General features: G+C 44.2%; 1 protein-coding gene across 1 annotated transcript; it reads left to right on the top strand.

Moving 5' to 3' along the window:
- The first annotated feature begins 748 nt into the window (after positions 1-748).
- On the top strand, positions 749-13,368 carry NPY1R (neuropeptide Y receptor Y1). Its single transcript, XM_006020826.1, has 3 exons — positions 749-867; positions 11,934-12,786; positions 12,905-13,368. The coding sequence occupies exons 2-3, from the start codon at positions 12,091-12,093 to the stop codon at positions 13,364-13,366; spliced, it is 1,158 nt and encodes a 385-aa protein (XP_006020888.1). The 5' UTR covers positions 749-867; positions 11,934-12,090; the 3' UTR covers positions 13,367-13,368.
- Positions 13,369-16,819: the final 3,451 nt, after the last annotated feature.

Below are 16,819 nucleotides of genomic sequence, written 5' to 3'. Positions count from 1 at the left end.
TAGTATAGTAAGGGTATGTACTGACTGCAACTTATGAAGGTATAATCATGCAAACAGAGGAGTTGCTGCTATTTCTAATGGCAAAACCCTCACTCACTGGGTATAGAATCTGGCTCAGAAATAGCAAACAGTTCCTTTATTTCTGAATGAAATGTTGTGAAACAAAGACACTGCAGAGATGCAAGCATATGCACACATTCCTATTTCAGAATGAAAACAATAAAAATAAGTTTTTTTTTTTAAAAAGCTTACAGAAAGAGCAGCATTGCTTTTTGATAGAACTGAAAGCTCAAAGTTAGTTTATTTTACATACAGCAAATAATGAAACAAAACTCTTTAACTTGCCCTGTTATATTTAAGTATTGAGGACACCTTACACAAAAAGGTTGACTGTAAGCGGGTCAGTGTGCCTGTTCTTGTTCAGAAGGACTTTGTCCACTTAGAAACTCCTCATCCAGTTCCAACAACCGTTGATAGCACAAACAAAAATCCCTGACCAAACAACACAAAACCTTTGGGTTTCCTCCAGACAGAAGGAAATTGTTCCTTAGGTCTGGCCCTCCCTAGAAGCAAGCTGCTCTGGGATGCCTACTGACCACAAATTACCCTTTCCCCAATTTCCTCTTCCAGCTGTCTCCCCTGGCTTTTAACTTCTGGATAATCACTCACAGGTTCCTACCCAGGGGCTGGCTGCTCCACTTAAAGGGCATATAATGATCTTGAATAACATATGTTGCACTACCTGGAGACAACAGAATAAATTACAGAGGGAATGGCCATCTCAGATTGGCATTCTATTTGTTTTAATAAGGGTTTTAAATAGTTTTAGATGTACAAATATTTATGGATTGATCTACTGGCAATCAGGTAATATTGCTTCTAAAATGCTTTTTAAAACATGATGACTCTTTCCTTCCTCAAGGTAATATTTTTAGGAAATGCTGTTCTTTTTTATCTGCTTGATGAATCTTTGCTAGTGAGTGGTGACAATTTACATGAATGGAGGGCAAGAAGCAAGGAAGAACATGTGAAATTGAGACTGCTGGGAGTTTCCTTGATAAGTACAATGTTACTTCTCTATTTGTATTTGGCTAGCCAACACACTCTGAACAAACACCTCTATTCAGTTCTGAGGAATGTATAAATGACATAGTCCTTTCCTTCAGCACTCATTGCAATCAGAATGCTTGATCTGTAACAGCAATAAAGCATTTAAAATATTTTAAAATATTTATTTTTAAAATAACTATAAGACATGGGAGTTAACAATAGCATGACTGCCACTGTGACGCAGTTGTGGAGTGGGAAACTCCTGGCATGGAAAGAGTCCTTTCTTATTTCTGATCAAAGCATAGGTAATGGACAATCATCCTGTTCATCAGTAATATCACAACACCTTTGGTGGCCACAGATACACAGGACCTCACGTCTGCATATCCTGAAGTTTTCATTGGTTCAGAGTCAAAAGTGCTATCTATAGAGTCCTCATCACTCTGCTTAACATGGAGCTCAGGATAGACAAATCATCTCAGTTTTTTCTTAGTTTCTTGGCCAGATTTTGCAGTCTTCACTGAGCTCAGTGCTGCTATGGATATACCTCTGGCAGTGACTAAACTATTTAGTTCAAAACTGGCTCTACATACAGTAGTCACACCTCTGACTGACATGAAGATATATATGGCTGCAGATGCAGCAAAACCACAAGCCTTAATGTCAGGCCCTGGAACCTCCACAAGCTATGCAAAATTGTATTAAGTATAAAAAATCACAAATAACAGTGCATTAACCACTGTTATCATCATCATTTAGCACGTATCAACAAAGCAAGTAGCACAAAAATTGCAGTGTCCTTTTGTAATGCAGGTATGCCTGTTGACTCAGAGTTAGAAATTAATTCAGAATCACTCCAGGTAAATTCACAAGTGTTTGCAAATTACATGACTGTTGAAATCCTTTTTAATATGTACAAGTTTATGTAAATGATTTTTCTCTCGGTTCTGCCATGGGCCCTAAAATGGTCTTATTGCTAAATCCTACATTCTTACTACTGCAGACCTTAGGCAGCATTGCTTTGTTCTGAATATATGAGGATAGCAGTGGGAAAGGTGAGCATTATTAATGTTAAATATTTATGACTGCATCCAGCAAAGAGGCAAGCTTGAATCTACCATCTGATAGCTGCTGGTGTTCTGCAGAACTAGTGATGCATGCTGTATTCAAGAACTGGATAGGATGAAGTGTCTCCAGTTTTTCATTCTGTGTCTCAGGTTATGAAGATTGTTGTTTTTTTCCTGGCTCATCTCTCCTCTCCATCCCTTTACTACCCCCCAGCCCTAGACATCCCAAGGATGAATTGTTTTATCAGGCAGGAAGGGTTCTTAGGCTACAAACACACATCTGTGTGTGCAGTCATTCAGACATCTATGTCCTTTGTCCTAGGATAAATCGCAAAAAGATTCACAAGATAGGAAGTACTAACAGTTTATCCTAGGACATTGCGAAGAGCATCTGAATGGTTATCCTTGGATTGCATAATTTAATTACTGACAGAAAAACAGCAGTGCATTCAGCCACTCACTAAACCCAGATTAGAAGGGCAATGTGTATACATGCCAATCCCAGGATATTTCTATTCAGGACAAACATAGACAATTTGTCCAGAGGCAAATGTAACATCTATCCCTAGCCCAAACCAATGGTGCTGCACAAGCTGGAATTTGGAGGGAGGGAAAAATAAAAATAATTTTGAGTAGAGTGAGGCATACCTATAGTAAATAATATAATCTCCAAATCTGGGGACTGCTCATTATATTTGATGATTGGCAAGAATGATGATTGACTTTCCTTTAGAAATAGCTTTCTTAATATGCCTATTTGAAAATAGACTGGCAATTTTTCCAGTTCAGTCATTTCCCAGAGACAAACAAAGCAGAACATAACTGTCTAGATTAAAACAAAGATAACACTTTGCAATGGCACATGAGAGTGCTAACCAGTTACCAGCCACTTTGCCAAACGGCTCAAGTTTAATATCTTCACACTGACCACAAGATGGCACTACCTTGCAAATAAAATGTTAATATCCAGACCGAGCAATTTCAAACTGCCTCTCACTTCATTCCCTCCTCCCCATTTTTGTTACAATACTTAATTGCATTTATTTCAGAATTACTAGGCAACCCACCCCCAGATGTATAATTTAAAGGTGATGTGCTTACATTGGGATGTTCAGGTTCTGAACAATTCAGCACCACCATAGGATACTGGGATAAGGTGGTGTTCAGCTTTAAGGAGGAGTCTCCAGCTCTCCTCACCAATCTTTAGGATCTGAGCTGGAGAAATACCAGTGGATTCTTTCCCCCACTTGCCTTGCTCCTTGTTCTCCATCCCTCCTTCTGCTCGAAACCCTGATAAGATCAAGGAGCCAGAGAAAACAAGAATACTTACAGTATAAGGTGAGTTTCTCCCGTAGTTCTCTTTCTCTCTCTTTCAATTTCTGTCTCGGTGCATCTATCTATGAGGTTTTAAGCCTGATATTTGTATGTTTCATCAGGGCGATTAAGCGGGTGACAGACTGTCAGTGAGATGGATGTGTGACTGTACCGAGCAGATCGTTGGTACATTACCTGTGGGGTTGGTGCCTTGCGGAGGCAGAGTTTTCTCAGGGTCTTTCCAATCCCCTAGCATCGCATCCTTGGACCCTTGCATCAAACTTCTCATCTGCATCCTTGGAAAGTGCAGGAGAGATCTGCGTACCTCCCAGAGGGAAAGGTTGAAGTGCTGTGTGCCTTTGCTTCTTCTTGATTTCTCCCTGCTTACCCCGAGAAGCACAGACTAGCTCCTTCTTTTAGGGCAGTGGTGCACCCAGGGCTACCTGCGTCGTCTTCAGCTGATGAGTTGTCAGGCAAAGACAAACCCGACCTCTGTCAACTTAATCCGCTCCATACTTCCAGTTTATTTAAATTCAGTAATGGAACAAGGTGCCACGACCCTGACAAACAGAACTAGCTCTCCCCCACCCCCCAATCCTAGGGTGTGATTTGGAGGCTGGAGGCTCTCCTGGCTTTTCTACTGCGAGGAAGGACCTTGCGTTTGGATTTTCTCTTTAGAGACGCCTACTAAATACTGCAGAATAGGGAACAGAGAGTGATGGAAGCGAGCGGGGGGAGAGCAAAGCTTAGGCCTGGCACCCCCAAAAAGCTTCTGCCTAGTTTATGACTGAGTTCATTACTGGAGATCATAGAAACATAGAAAAAATTGGGTTGGAAAGGACCTCAGGTCATCTAGTCCAACCCCCTGCTCAAAGCATCCCCAACTAGATCATCCCAGCCAAGGCAGAGGGGAAAGGACCACGAATCTCCCACTCCATCCCTTGACCTGCGGGGACCTAGCAAAGTCCAGCCTTGACGCGCTTGCAGGTGATCTCTTCTGCCCAAATGAAGCAGGGATGAATTTTAGTTTAAAGCGAAACTTGCCCTGGTTTGTCGTTCGGGCCAAGGAAAATTGAAGCTGGTAAATAATCCTTGCATGCACCAGACAGATGCACAGGCAGCTTTCTACCTGCATATAGACACATAAAGAGAAGGATGCAGGTACAATGTCTACAGATAGGTCCATATGTCTGTGTTCAATATGGACACAGACATTGTACACAGACATATGTGATATATATCTCACCCCGACCGTGCATGGGATTGTGGATGAGAAGCAGAGCGGGAGGATGAAACAGACTCGATGACCCCATGTAAAACATGTATTAATACTTAGTGGATGTCCAAACCAGCTGGAAAAATAGGAGTAGTCAAACTTGGGTCAGAAGATCTGATTCATCCAAGCCGGGCTGCAGCAATTCCCTGAGGAAGGCAGCATCTTCAAAGGTATTTGCAGCGCTGTGGAGGTTGCATGCCTGGTGATGGGGAGGGATCCCTTGCAGGAATGGATTGCAAAACCAGCCGAGTGATTTAATCGTTGCATATACCTCATTGGCCCTGCCACCCGCAGTAGGGTTTGATCCTGCAAACCCCTCCACCCCTGGCAACTTTGAGCAAAGCGTGCAGGATCCGGCCTCGGCCATAGGAGACATCAAAGAGAAGTCATTACCTGCCAGGAGGATGAGGGATCTGCTCTTTGGACACTTGTTCCTGCACCTGTGGTTATTGCATGCTCCCTATAGGTAGCACTGCTCAAGTGGATTTAGGCAGGGTAAGATTACAGCTCTTCTAACTGGCCGGAGATCAGATGTGTTTCAATAACATCATCGAGCTGTACTTCAGGCACCATTAACATGACAATCCTCTCTCTGACTGCTATGACCTGGGGTTAAGTGTACATTTGAAATAGCTGGCGGGAGACTTGGCAGAGAGGAAATTCCAGCCTCAACAAGGCTGTTGCTAGCTGCAGTTGGAGCAGAGGTGTGCCAGTTTATTTGATTTTCCCTTTCTTTTCTTTTCCCCCCCTCTAAGCACACATGCCTGAGTCTCTGTGCTTTTATAGCCGGAAGAAGGAATCATTTAAGCACGTCTATTTGTGTGGCATGGGTAAATATTGATCTCTTTTTATGTGCACTGTGTTTAGTTTTCGCTTTTTCTTTTCTTCCTTTCTCCTCCTTTCTTTGCGAGAGAGCAATCCTAGCTCAGATGAAGGAGATCAAAAGGGCTGCTTCCCCTTTGATCCCTAGTCCTTTGTCGGCCCATCACACAATGTTGATTAGTTAGGTTTCCTCGTTTCCTCCAGTTTGCTCAAGTCAGGCTGGGTTTGTGCTTTGCTATCTCATCGCTGGGAGGGAAACAGCTGGAAAATTAGAGCTGTGTGAGGGAACAGGTTATAACAGAGCAGGAGAAAATACAGTTGAAAAATGATGCCAAGGTTAAAGATGCGATCGGTCATGAACTGAGCTCACGTTTCCAACCCTGCTACCGTAATAGGGAAAACGGATTGTGAGCTAGCAGCAGCCACCTCTCTCTTGCAAGTGTATGTTTGAGCATAACGGATTCCTTCAAGGATTATGATATCAATCCCTCAGCAGATTATTAGATCAAGCACTCAGGTTTATTATATCAACCCCTCCCTATTCCTCACCGATCTCATCAGAGATCTTTGCCTCATCGAAGGGGCTCAGGACCTAGCCCTTGATCATCCCCCCCTCCAGTCTTTAACATCACGAGAGGAAGAGGTTGTCAGTCCCGAGATCATGATGTTTATGCACCAGCTTCTTCTAGCCTGGGCAGCGGTTCTAGCCTGGACCTGATGTTTCCTACCCTCAGGTTTAGTTGAGGCTCCTGCAGCTCCACATCCTTCTCTGTGTCCATAAGGACAGGTCATGCGAGTAAGCAATGTGTGGCAAAGGCTTAGCCCTCTGAGGGCAGGGCTGCGTGCCTGACCCCCAGCCCAGAAGCCTGCATTGGGTCCTGGGTGGCAAGTTTGTCAGGGGTACAGCGGCTGGGAGCTGTGCAGTTTGGGACGCTGCAAATGGGTTACTTTCTCTCTGTGGAGCAGACTAGCCCAACCCAGGCAGAACCGTTGAGGGAGAACCCAAAGTGATATAATTTTAACATGCTTAGAGAGGACTAAGTACAGTTTAACACCCTCTGATGCATAGATGCTCCCACTTCAAGTGCCATTAGAATAGTTTAAAGGTAACCTGTAACAACCCCTCAGTTCCCTATACAATAAATGGAAAGTTAGGACTCGGACTTATAATATCCAGCACCCAAGGGTGCAGTACACATCATGCTTAGACCCTACTAAATCTGTTGAATGTTAATCGGTATTCAAGTTCGAAAGTGCTGTGGACAAGCTGTTGCTACCGGCCAGTTCAATGCACTAGAGATGCCAGAGGGCCTTGCATGCCTTTCTGAGATGTGGGAGACGGCTGGACATTTGAGCAGGGCGAAGATGCCTCCCTCGGCCATCCCCCTTTTGTGCTGAAGCGGCGCACGGCCAGGGGAGGGTGCTGGAGGCTTGTAACGCCAAGGTCTCGAGGGGCAAGCTTTAGGGCGGACAGTGCTCGGGGGCAGTGCTCGGGAGCTGCTCTTTAGCGGTGACTCTTCCCCCCTGGCGAGCAAACACTCCCGACAGATGTTCTGCATAGTAAAATGCTCTGGGACGCAGATGATCGGGAGCCGACGTGCTGGGAGCCGGAGATCCCTGGGGCTGTGGGTTTGGCATCCCTCCTGCAGCCCCAGAAGGGCGTGCGGCATAGAGAGCATGGCTCCTGCCCCCGAGCCCCCTCGGAGGGGCCAGCTCCCCCTGTCCCTCCGAAACCCCGGCTCCAGGCCCGCCTGCTCCGGGAACACATCGCCGGGGTCGTCCCGGCTTGCGTTGGGTTTCAGCCCTGAGCATCCCCCGCTGTGCCCGGCCCCCGCAGCGCTCGCGTCCTGGCTCCTGGTCCTGTTCTGCTGGGCAGATGCTCTCTCCGGGAGGACCAAAGCCGGCCTCCCCCCGCATCCAGAGCCCTTTCCAGGCATCCTGGAGCATGCACTGCCTTCCCGTCCTCGTCCACAGCCCGCCAGCCCTTCCACCCCGGTGGATCTAGGGGAAGGCAGCCCAGGCTCTTTATGCGGAGGGCTCAGGGCACTTATTTAGCATCACCAGGGTCATCCAGCCCTTCACATCTCAGAGTGCTTTCTGGTCTGTGGGTGGTGATTGGGGTACTTTTCCCCACTCTGTGCTCCTTGCTGATGTAGAAGTCTTCCTTCTCACTTGCACGTGCCTCTCTGCACTGAGGCGACCTTCAGCTACCTTGTTCTCAGTGGAGGCAAACGACAGAGTAAGAAGCAATGGTCTCAAGTTGCAGCAAGAGAGGTTTAGCTTGGATATTAGGAAACACGTTCTCACTAGGAGGGTGGTGAAGCACTGGGTTACCTAGGGAGGTGGTGGAGTCTCCGTCTTTGGAGGTTTTTAAGACTTGGTTAGATAAAGCTTTGGCTGGGATGATCTAACTGGGGATGGTCCTGCTATGAGCAGGCGGGTGGGCTAGATGACCTCCTGCGTTCCCTTCCAACCCTAGTTTTCTGTGATTCTATGATTCTATGACCCTGTTTTCCACTGTGAGTGACTACAGCTGACTCTAGTTTCAATGTTTGTTGGCTGGATGGTACCCTAATGAGGATCTGAAATGGCAGAATTGTTCCATTGGCATGGCCTAAGCCAGGGCCAACGTGTAGGGGGTACATGCAGGTGCACATGCACCCGCTGAGCATGGCAGCGCACCCTCTGTGGGCAGTTGCTGCTTGCCCCCCTGCCGCCGACACCACTGGCAGTGTTTGCAGGCGGTGAGCAATCCCCGCTGGCAACCTCCACCGCTGCTGGTGGTGCCTGTGGGTGGTTGCCAACCCCTGGTTGGTGCTCACCACCCCTGACAGAGCCAGTGGCGTCTGCGGGAGCTCCCCTGCTCACTGCTGCCATGCTCCTGAGGTTGCCGCCACGCTCCCGCCACTGCCAGCTCAGCTGTGCCCCACCAGTCACCGGGGGCATGCACCATTCATGGCCAAAACAGGCTTTCTTGGCACCTGGCTTGCCATACACTTGTGTATAAAAAGTTATTTTACTTCTAGGGCAGCGGTTGCCAAACTCTGACAGATCATGCATCACCAATTTAAAATGATACAACCTTAAGTACCACCAGCAAATGTTTCAGTTCAGCCATAAGTACTACCAGCAAAGTTTGTCATATAAAGTAATTAAAAAAAAATCTGTTAATGAGTACCACTGACAGGTTGTCTGTGTACCACTCGTAATACCCATACCACAGTTTGGGATCCACTGTTCTAGGGTCTTATTTATTGCCTGCTACTCCAAGGTCTGTGTCAAGGATTCTGAACAAGTGATGAAAGATATTTTGTATTGCATAATGCAGAATCATTCTCTCCCTCCCCATCACCAGGCAGAAGGCAGGGTAGCACCTCAGAGACTAACTCACAGAAGCATACAGAAGTAGGGCTGGAAGTGACTTCCAGAGGTCACCTAGTCCAACCTGAGGCAGGGATCATCCCTATCTAAACCATCCCATACAAACCATACATAATCTAAATTCTACATGAGACTACCATAAATCCTGACCCAACATAGACCTAACCTACCACAGGTAAATCAGGGGAACCATGTTCAGAAATGCATAAACCCTGCCCCACCATAGACCTAACCTACCACAGGTAAATCAGGGGAACCATGTTCAGAAATGCATAACTTTTTGTTCTCCACATATTATGACTGTTTCATGACCATATTATAATCACTTATCTATAAATAGGTTTCCCATTGTGAGCCCATGACTTTTACTCTGAAAGAATGTTCTATTGTTTAAAAGTACTTTAACAGATTCCTAGCATGGTTAGTTGCTTTAGCAGTGTTATCTAGTATGTTCTGATAGCCAGTATATACTCTGGTGCATATATACAGTACTCATACGCGTATATACCGGTGTATAGTCTCTCTTTTTTCTTCTCTGTCAAAATAAATCCTCAGAAGGTCAGAACAGCAACTCTCATTCTGGCCAATTACAGAATCATTCTATAATTTAGAATGCTAATATGTTTTTAATGCCTCAAGGGCTCCGGGCCCCCTCGGAGGGGCAAGCTCCCCCTGTCCCTCCGAAACCCCGGCTCCAGGCCCGCCTGCTCCGGGAACACATCGCCGGGGTCGTCCCGGCTTGCGTTGGGTTTCAGCCCTGAGCATCCCCCGCTGTGCCCGGCCCCCGCAGCGCTCGCGTCCTGGCTCCTGGTCCTGTTCTGCTGGGCAGATGCTCTCTCCGGGAGGACCAAAGCCGGCCTCCCCCCGCATCCAGAGCCCTTTCCAGGCATCCTGGAGCATGCACTGCCTTCCCGTCCTCGTCCACAGCCCGCCAGCCCTTCCACCCCGGTGGATCTAGGGGAAGGCAGCCCAGGCTCTTTATGCGGAGGGCTCAGGGCACTTATTTAGCATCACCAGGGTCATCCAGCCCTTCACATCTCAGAGTGCTTTCTGGTCTGTGGGTGGTGATTGGGGTACTTTTCCCCACTCTGTGCTCCTTGCTGATGTAGAAGTCTTCCTTCTCACTTGCACGTGCCTCTCTGCACTGAGGCGACCTTCAGCTACCTTGTTCTCAGTGGAGGCAAACGACAGAGTAAGAAGCAATGGTCTCAAGTTGCAGCAAGAGAGGTTTAGCTTGGATATTAGGAAACACGTTCTCACTAGGAGGGTGGTGAAGCACTGGGTTACCTAGGGAGGTGGTGGAGTCTCCGTCTTTGGAGGTTTTTAAGACTTGGTTAGATAAAGCTTTGGCTGGGATGATCTAACTGGGGATGGTCCTGCTATGAGCAGGCGGTTGGACTAGATGACCTCCTGCGTTCCCTTCCAACCCTAGTTTTCTGTGATTCTATGATTCTATGACCCTGTTTTCCACTGTGAGTGACTACAGCTGACTCTAGTTTCAATGTTTGTTGGCTGGATGGTACCCTAATGAGGATCTGAAATGGCAGAATTGTTCCATTGGCATGGCCTAAGCCAGGGCCAACGTGTAGGGGGTACATGCAGGTGCACATGCACCCGCTGAGCATGGCAGCGCACCCTCTGTGGGCAGTTGCTGCTTGCCACCCTGCCGCCGACACCACTGGCAGTGTTTGCAGGCGGTGAGCAATCCCCGCTGGCAACCTCCACCGCTGCTGGTGGTGCCTGTGGGTGGTTGCCAACCCCTGGTTGGTGCTCACCACCCCTGACAGAGCCAGTGGCGTCTGCGGGAGCTCCCCTGCTCACTGCTGCCATGCTCCTGAGGTTGCCGCCACGCTCCCGCCACTGCCAGCTCAGCTGTGCCCCACCAGTCACCGGGGGCATGCACCATTCATGGCCAAAACAGGCTTTCTTGGCACCTGGCTTGCCATACACTTGTGTATAAAAAGTTATTTTACTTCTAGGGCAGCGGTTGCCAAACTCTGACAGATCATGCATCACCAATTTAAAATGATACAACCTTAAGTACCACCAGCAAATGTTTCAGTTCAGCCATAAGTACTACCAGCAAAGTTTGTCATATAAAGTAATTAAAAAAAAATCTGTTAATGAGTACCACTGACAGGTTGTCTGTGTACCACTCGTAATACCCATACCACAGTTTGGGATCCACTGTTCTAGGGTCTTATTTATTGCCTGCTACTCCAAGGTCTGTGTCAAGGATTCTGAACAAGTGATGAAAGATATTTTGTATTGCATAATGCAGAATCATTCTCTCCCTCCCCATCACCAGGCAGAAGGCAGGGTAGCACCTCAGAGACTAACTCACAGAAGCATACAGAAGTAGGGCTGGAAGTGACTTCCAGAGGTCACCTAGTCCAACCTGAGGCAGGGATCATCCCTATCTAAACCATCCCATACAAACCATACATAATCTAAATTCTACATGAGACTACCATAAATCCTGACCCAACATAGACCTAACCTACCACAGGTAAATCAGGGGAACCATGTTCAGAAATGCATAACTTTTTGTTCTCCACATATTATGACTGTTTCATGACCATATTATAATCACTTATCTATAAATAGGTTTCCCATTGTGAGCCCATGACTTTTACTCTGAAAGAATGTTCTATTGTTTAAAAGTACTTTAACAGATTCCTAGCATGGTTAGTTGCTTTAGCAGTGTTATCTAGTATGTTCTGATAGCCAGTATATACTCTGGTGCATATATACAGTACTCATACGCGTATATACCGGTGTATAGTCTCTCTTTTTTCTTCTCTGTCAAAATAAATCCTCAGAAGGTCAGAACAGCAACTCTCATTCTGGCCAATTACAGAATCATTCTATAATTTAGAATGCTAATATGTTTTTAATGCCTCAAGGGCTTCAGGTACCAGCATCTATAGGGTTGGTACCATAAATACCCCTATCTTGAAAATAAGAAATAAACATATATGTTCTTATACAAAATAAACATATATGTTCCTTTACCATTGCAGATTATACAGCACTATCAAGGAAATGAAAATCCAGTTGCAACTTGTGTTGAGCACCTACCCTGTTGGAAATAAGAATATTCTGAACTTTTGAAATTATTTGGGAGAGACAAACTGCAATAGAGATTATTACAAAGCCTGAACCCAAACTCTAAACAACATGAATACATCCCTTCTTTCCTCTTTTGTGAATCATTCTATCTACTTGAATTTTTCTCAGAACTCCAGAATCCTACACTTTGAAGATGAAGATTGCCATGTACCTTTGGCCATGGTCTTCACCTTGGCCCTGGCTTATGGAGCTGTGATCATTCTGGGAGTCTCTGGGAATCTGGCCTTGATTATCATCATCTTAAAACAAAAGGAAATGCGCAATGTTACTAACATCCTTATTGTCAACCTTTCCTTCTCAGATCTTTTAGTAACCATCATGTGTCTTCCCTTCACTTTTGTATACACTTTAATGGACCACTGGATTTTTGGAGAGGCCATGTGCAAGCTAAATCCTTTTGTGCAGTGTGCCTCAATCACAGTTTCAGTTTTCTCTTTGGTCCTGATTGCTATTGAACGCCATCAGCTGATCATCAACCCCAGAGGGTGGAGGCCAAACAATAGACATGCCTACATAGGAATTGCTGCCATCTGGATTGTAGCTATGGCTTCCTCGTTGCCTTTCATGATGTATCATGTATTAACTGATGAACCCTTTAGAAACATAACAATCGATGAATATAAGGACAAATATGTATGTTTAGACTTGTTCCCTTTCGACTCTGTCAGGCTTTCTTATACCACATCCCTTTTGGTGATACAGTACTTTGGACCACTTTGTTTTATATTTATTTGCTACTTAAAGGTAAGAGAGATTTTGTTTTGTGCTGTCTGTTTGATTTCTGTTTGTCCCTAGAGGTGTCATTAGGCTAAATGATTCTACAATTTTTTTCCTTGTTGTTGTTGACTTTTGTTTCCTGCAGATATACATACGCTTGAAAAGAAGGAACAACATGATGGACAAGATGAGAGACAATAAGTACAGGTCTACTGAAACGAAAAGGATCAACATCATGCTGATCTCTATTGTGGTTGCATTTGCTGTCTGTTGGTTGCCCCTTACCATCTTCAATATTGTGTTTGACTGGAATCATGAAATTCTACCTGTTGCTACCTGCAGCCACAATTTGTTATTCTTGATCTGCCATCTCACAGCCATGATCTCAACCTGTGTAAACCCTATTTTTTATGGGTTTCTCAACAAGAACTTCCAGAGAGACTTACAGTTTTTCTTTCATTTTTGTGATTTCCGCTCCAGGGATGAGGATTATGAGACTATAGCTATGTCTACCATGCACACAGATGTTTCAAAAACCTCCTTGAAGCAAGCAAGCCCAGTTGCATTTAAAAAAATAAATAATGTTGATGATGATGAAAAAATATAAACCCCACTAGTCCCAGACTTTTGGCAGTATGATCATGAGTAAAGTGGGTTCAAGGACAAAGCACAATCCTGCAACAAAAAGGGTGATGCTTTTCTTTTTTCAAGGAAATTTAATTGTTGTCACTTTGAAATTACATGCTGTGATTTTTTTGCTTTTTAGTTGCTTTAATGGTCACAGCAATTACATTTGTATCACATTATAAGAGAGACTTGGACCTGTTTCTACTTAGGCTGTTTATCAACTGTCTTTTTTTCTGTTTCTTTGTGCAGATATGCACTTCTGCACTCAAAATTATCTATTGTATTTATTAAAAAGGAATATTTCTCAACAGTGTGACTATATATAAATCCACTGGAAACAATATGGGTTGAATAAGGCTGTCACTAAAGAAGTGAAAATGGCATAAAATTAGGTCATTCTCATTTGAAGAGGGCTTTTTTATTGGGGTTTTTGTTTCTGTTTTTGTTCTTTATCTAGCTTTTGAGTTTTGTTAAATAAAACCCTGTCAGAAAAACTAGACTGAGAATGGCTCTTTAAACCTGTAAAGAAGTAAATGGTAACAATAATTTGCATTGTTTAAAGAGATAATTTGAGTACTAATCACTTAGGAATAGAGAAGATTAGGAGCCAAAATCTGCTTCTGTTGGGCAAAATCTAATAATTCTGATAGATCCACAGGCAAGAAATATTTTGGGTGGCACCTTTATTGGACCAACTGTATAGTTGGGACAAAATTAGGTAAGCTATTGAAAGATACCACCCAAAAAATCCTTGCCTCTCACATATTCTTGGACCATCACACAGTTACAACATCACTCTCAGGCTATCATAACATGGTGAATCCAGAATAATTCCACTGACTGCCCAAAACACACCAGATACACAAGAGCAGAAACAAGCTCTTATTTTTGCCTTAGATTTTAACCTATTACCGCTGGTTTTATTAGTACAGACATTTTTAATTTCCATTAGAAGACAAAAACAATTCTTTTCGTTGGCAGCACCAAGAAAGTAGGGACTGCCAAGATGAATTTACCACCAGTCCAAGGCCTATGCACCCACATGAATCCTACATAACAGTAGGATGCCATCCTCATCTGTGGATGCTAACTGGGATTGATGTGCTGGTCCTCTGAACATGCTGGAATTTCACCCTCAAAGAATACGATGAAAATCAAACCCAACAGTAAAAAAAATATGTTGATATTGGCTATCTGAAGCTTTTCATTGTATTTAGTTTATGTTAATAATGTATAATCATATTGTGCCCCAGATAAAACGATAAAGGACCTCCAAGACAATGGAGGGGTTGATCAAGATGTGCATAGTTGTCAGTGAGGGTTGTTTGTATTGATACGTACCCAACACCCATTTATTTGTGATCAAAGATGTTTTCATTCTTCTAGTCCACTCAAAATCTGCCCATGTGTGCCCAGTACAGTTCTCTATATTATAACATTTTCAAAAGCTTATCAACCTTTAGTCTACAGAATAAAGAAAACCAGGGCTTGGTCTTCAGCTGATGTAAAGCTATGTGGAGTGGAGTAAATGGAACAATAACAATATTTACCAGCAGGGGATCTATTCCCTAAAATGTATTTCTATAAATCTATGCCTAGCCAAGTAATCTGCTGTTTCATAAAATCGAGGGCCCTGGCTTAAGGTTCCATTAATCCATTCTGGTAGTGGAAGGGGATTTTAAAGCTGGTGCAACTGTAAATGTGGCATAAATGAGGATGGAGCTTATTATCGCTAAATGAAAAAGATCTCAAAGTGTTAATTCAACATACCCAACATCTGATTGGGATACCTGCCTCGGAAATAAAAATATTTTGTTTTGCTGATGATTAAAAGATAAAAACTGTGCCTTGTGCAGTCTTATAAGTAGTGTATGATGTAAAATATTAAGGTAATGTAGCTTTGTACTATAATAATTCCTTGTACTTATTTGGGGATCATTTCTTTAAAGCTGGCATTTCTATTTTGGAAGGAAGAGAGGCAAATACAGTACATTAAATATATTAAGAAAGGAGCACTTTGTTTTAGGAACTGGGCCCCTTTGATGTGTTGTAAGTCTTTCTTTTCTTTCATAGTTTTATTGGTGGGATGTTGCTAATATGTAACTAAGAAGCTCCAGCAAATATTTCCCCTTTATGTGCAATGGATGAACATTTTCACAGATGAAAACAATGCACAACTAAAAATATACCCATGTTTTTTTCTCCCCATTTTAGGAAAAACTATAAAGGAAGCAGAAGTCCTTGGCAAGTTAACATATTAATCTACTTTCTGAGCTGGATGCTGGGGCACCTGTGCACTAGCATAAAGCTGTTCAAAATCTGTCACAACCTTGATAGGAAAATTTTCAGAAGTGTTAACTTATTTCCCATGCCAATCATTTATTATAGTTGATGGAGGTTTGACTGAGGTCACATTACCCCTGATGGTTGTAACAACCTCTTGAAGCTATTGACAGTAAAGCAGAACTAAGACTGTTCTGTCTTCTGCTAAGAACCCGTTTGCTGCAAGGCTAGCTTAGAGTCCTTTGCATTTTTTTCCTCTTCTAAGATCATGGTGCCACCTTCAGCCTCAGGTGACTGCATAACCCAGCATATTTTTCAGGAACAGAATAATATTACCAGTATGATATATGGTATCTGGGAATGGTAGTGGGAAATGAACTGCAGGGGCAGGTTCCTCCACTGAGGAAATGTATTTGGAAACTTCTGATAACATCTGCAAAATGGAACATTTCAGCAGTAAAGGCTTTGCCTCTTCAGGTGCATTTTTATGAGCAGCAGGGATCAAAGTAACCTTTTTTTAGGGTTGGGTGATTTGACATTAGCATCATATGAGGAAATCACATCCATGGAAGACAGGGAAATCCACCTGACCTTTCCTCAAGAAACTCTTACTCCAGGACATCACCAATTCTCTTCTTCAGTTTCAGGTTCCCTTCCATGCCCCCAGATTCTGAACTTACCAAATTCCTTTGTATTCTATCCAGTGCTACAGTGTTATGCTGTGCATATACACTCCACAGTTTAATTTTTCATCTCATTTCAAACTAAGTCTATTCCATCTCGGAGGAAAGGCAGCAAGAGGGCACAGCACCCCCCTGGCTCTCCAGGGACCTAGCAGACCTCCTGAGGCTAAAAAGAGAGGCCTACAAAGGATGGAGGATGGGAGTCACCTCCAAGGAGGATTATTCTGCACTGGTCCGGTCCTGTAGGGAGCAGACCAGGAAAGCCAAGGCTGCAACTGAACTCCAGCTAGCTTTGAGCATCAAGGACAATAAAAAGTCCTTTTTCAGATATGTGGGGAGCCGGAGGAAAAGCAGGGGCAACATTGGACCCCTGCTGAGCCAGATGGGGCAACTGACAACTGACGCCCACGAAAAAGCCAACCTATTAAATAGGTACTTTGCGTCAGTCTTTCATCAGTCCCATGGGA

The sequence above is a fragment of the Alligator sinensis genome, unplaced genomic scaffold (assembly GCF_000455745.1).
Source record: "Alligator sinensis unplaced genomic scaffold, ASM45574v1 scaffold49_1, whole genome shotgun sequence".
Classification (NCBI taxonomy): domain Eukaryota; kingdom Metazoa; phylum Chordata; order Crocodylia; family Alligatoridae; genus Alligator; species Alligator sinensis.
This window is presented reverse-complemented; position numbering and strand designations above follow the sequence as displayed.

What these genes read in the sequence shown, in the direction of transcription:
- NPY1R (XM_006020826.1), top strand. Translation starts at nt 12,091, where the DNA reads ATGAATACATCCCTTCTTTCCTCTTTTGTGAATCATTCTATCTACTTG. An exon ending in TATTTATTTGCTACTTAAAG is followed by an intron (nt 12,787 to 12,904) that starts GTAAGAGAGATT and finishes TGTTTCCTGCAG; the next exon opens with ATATACATACGCTTGAAAAG.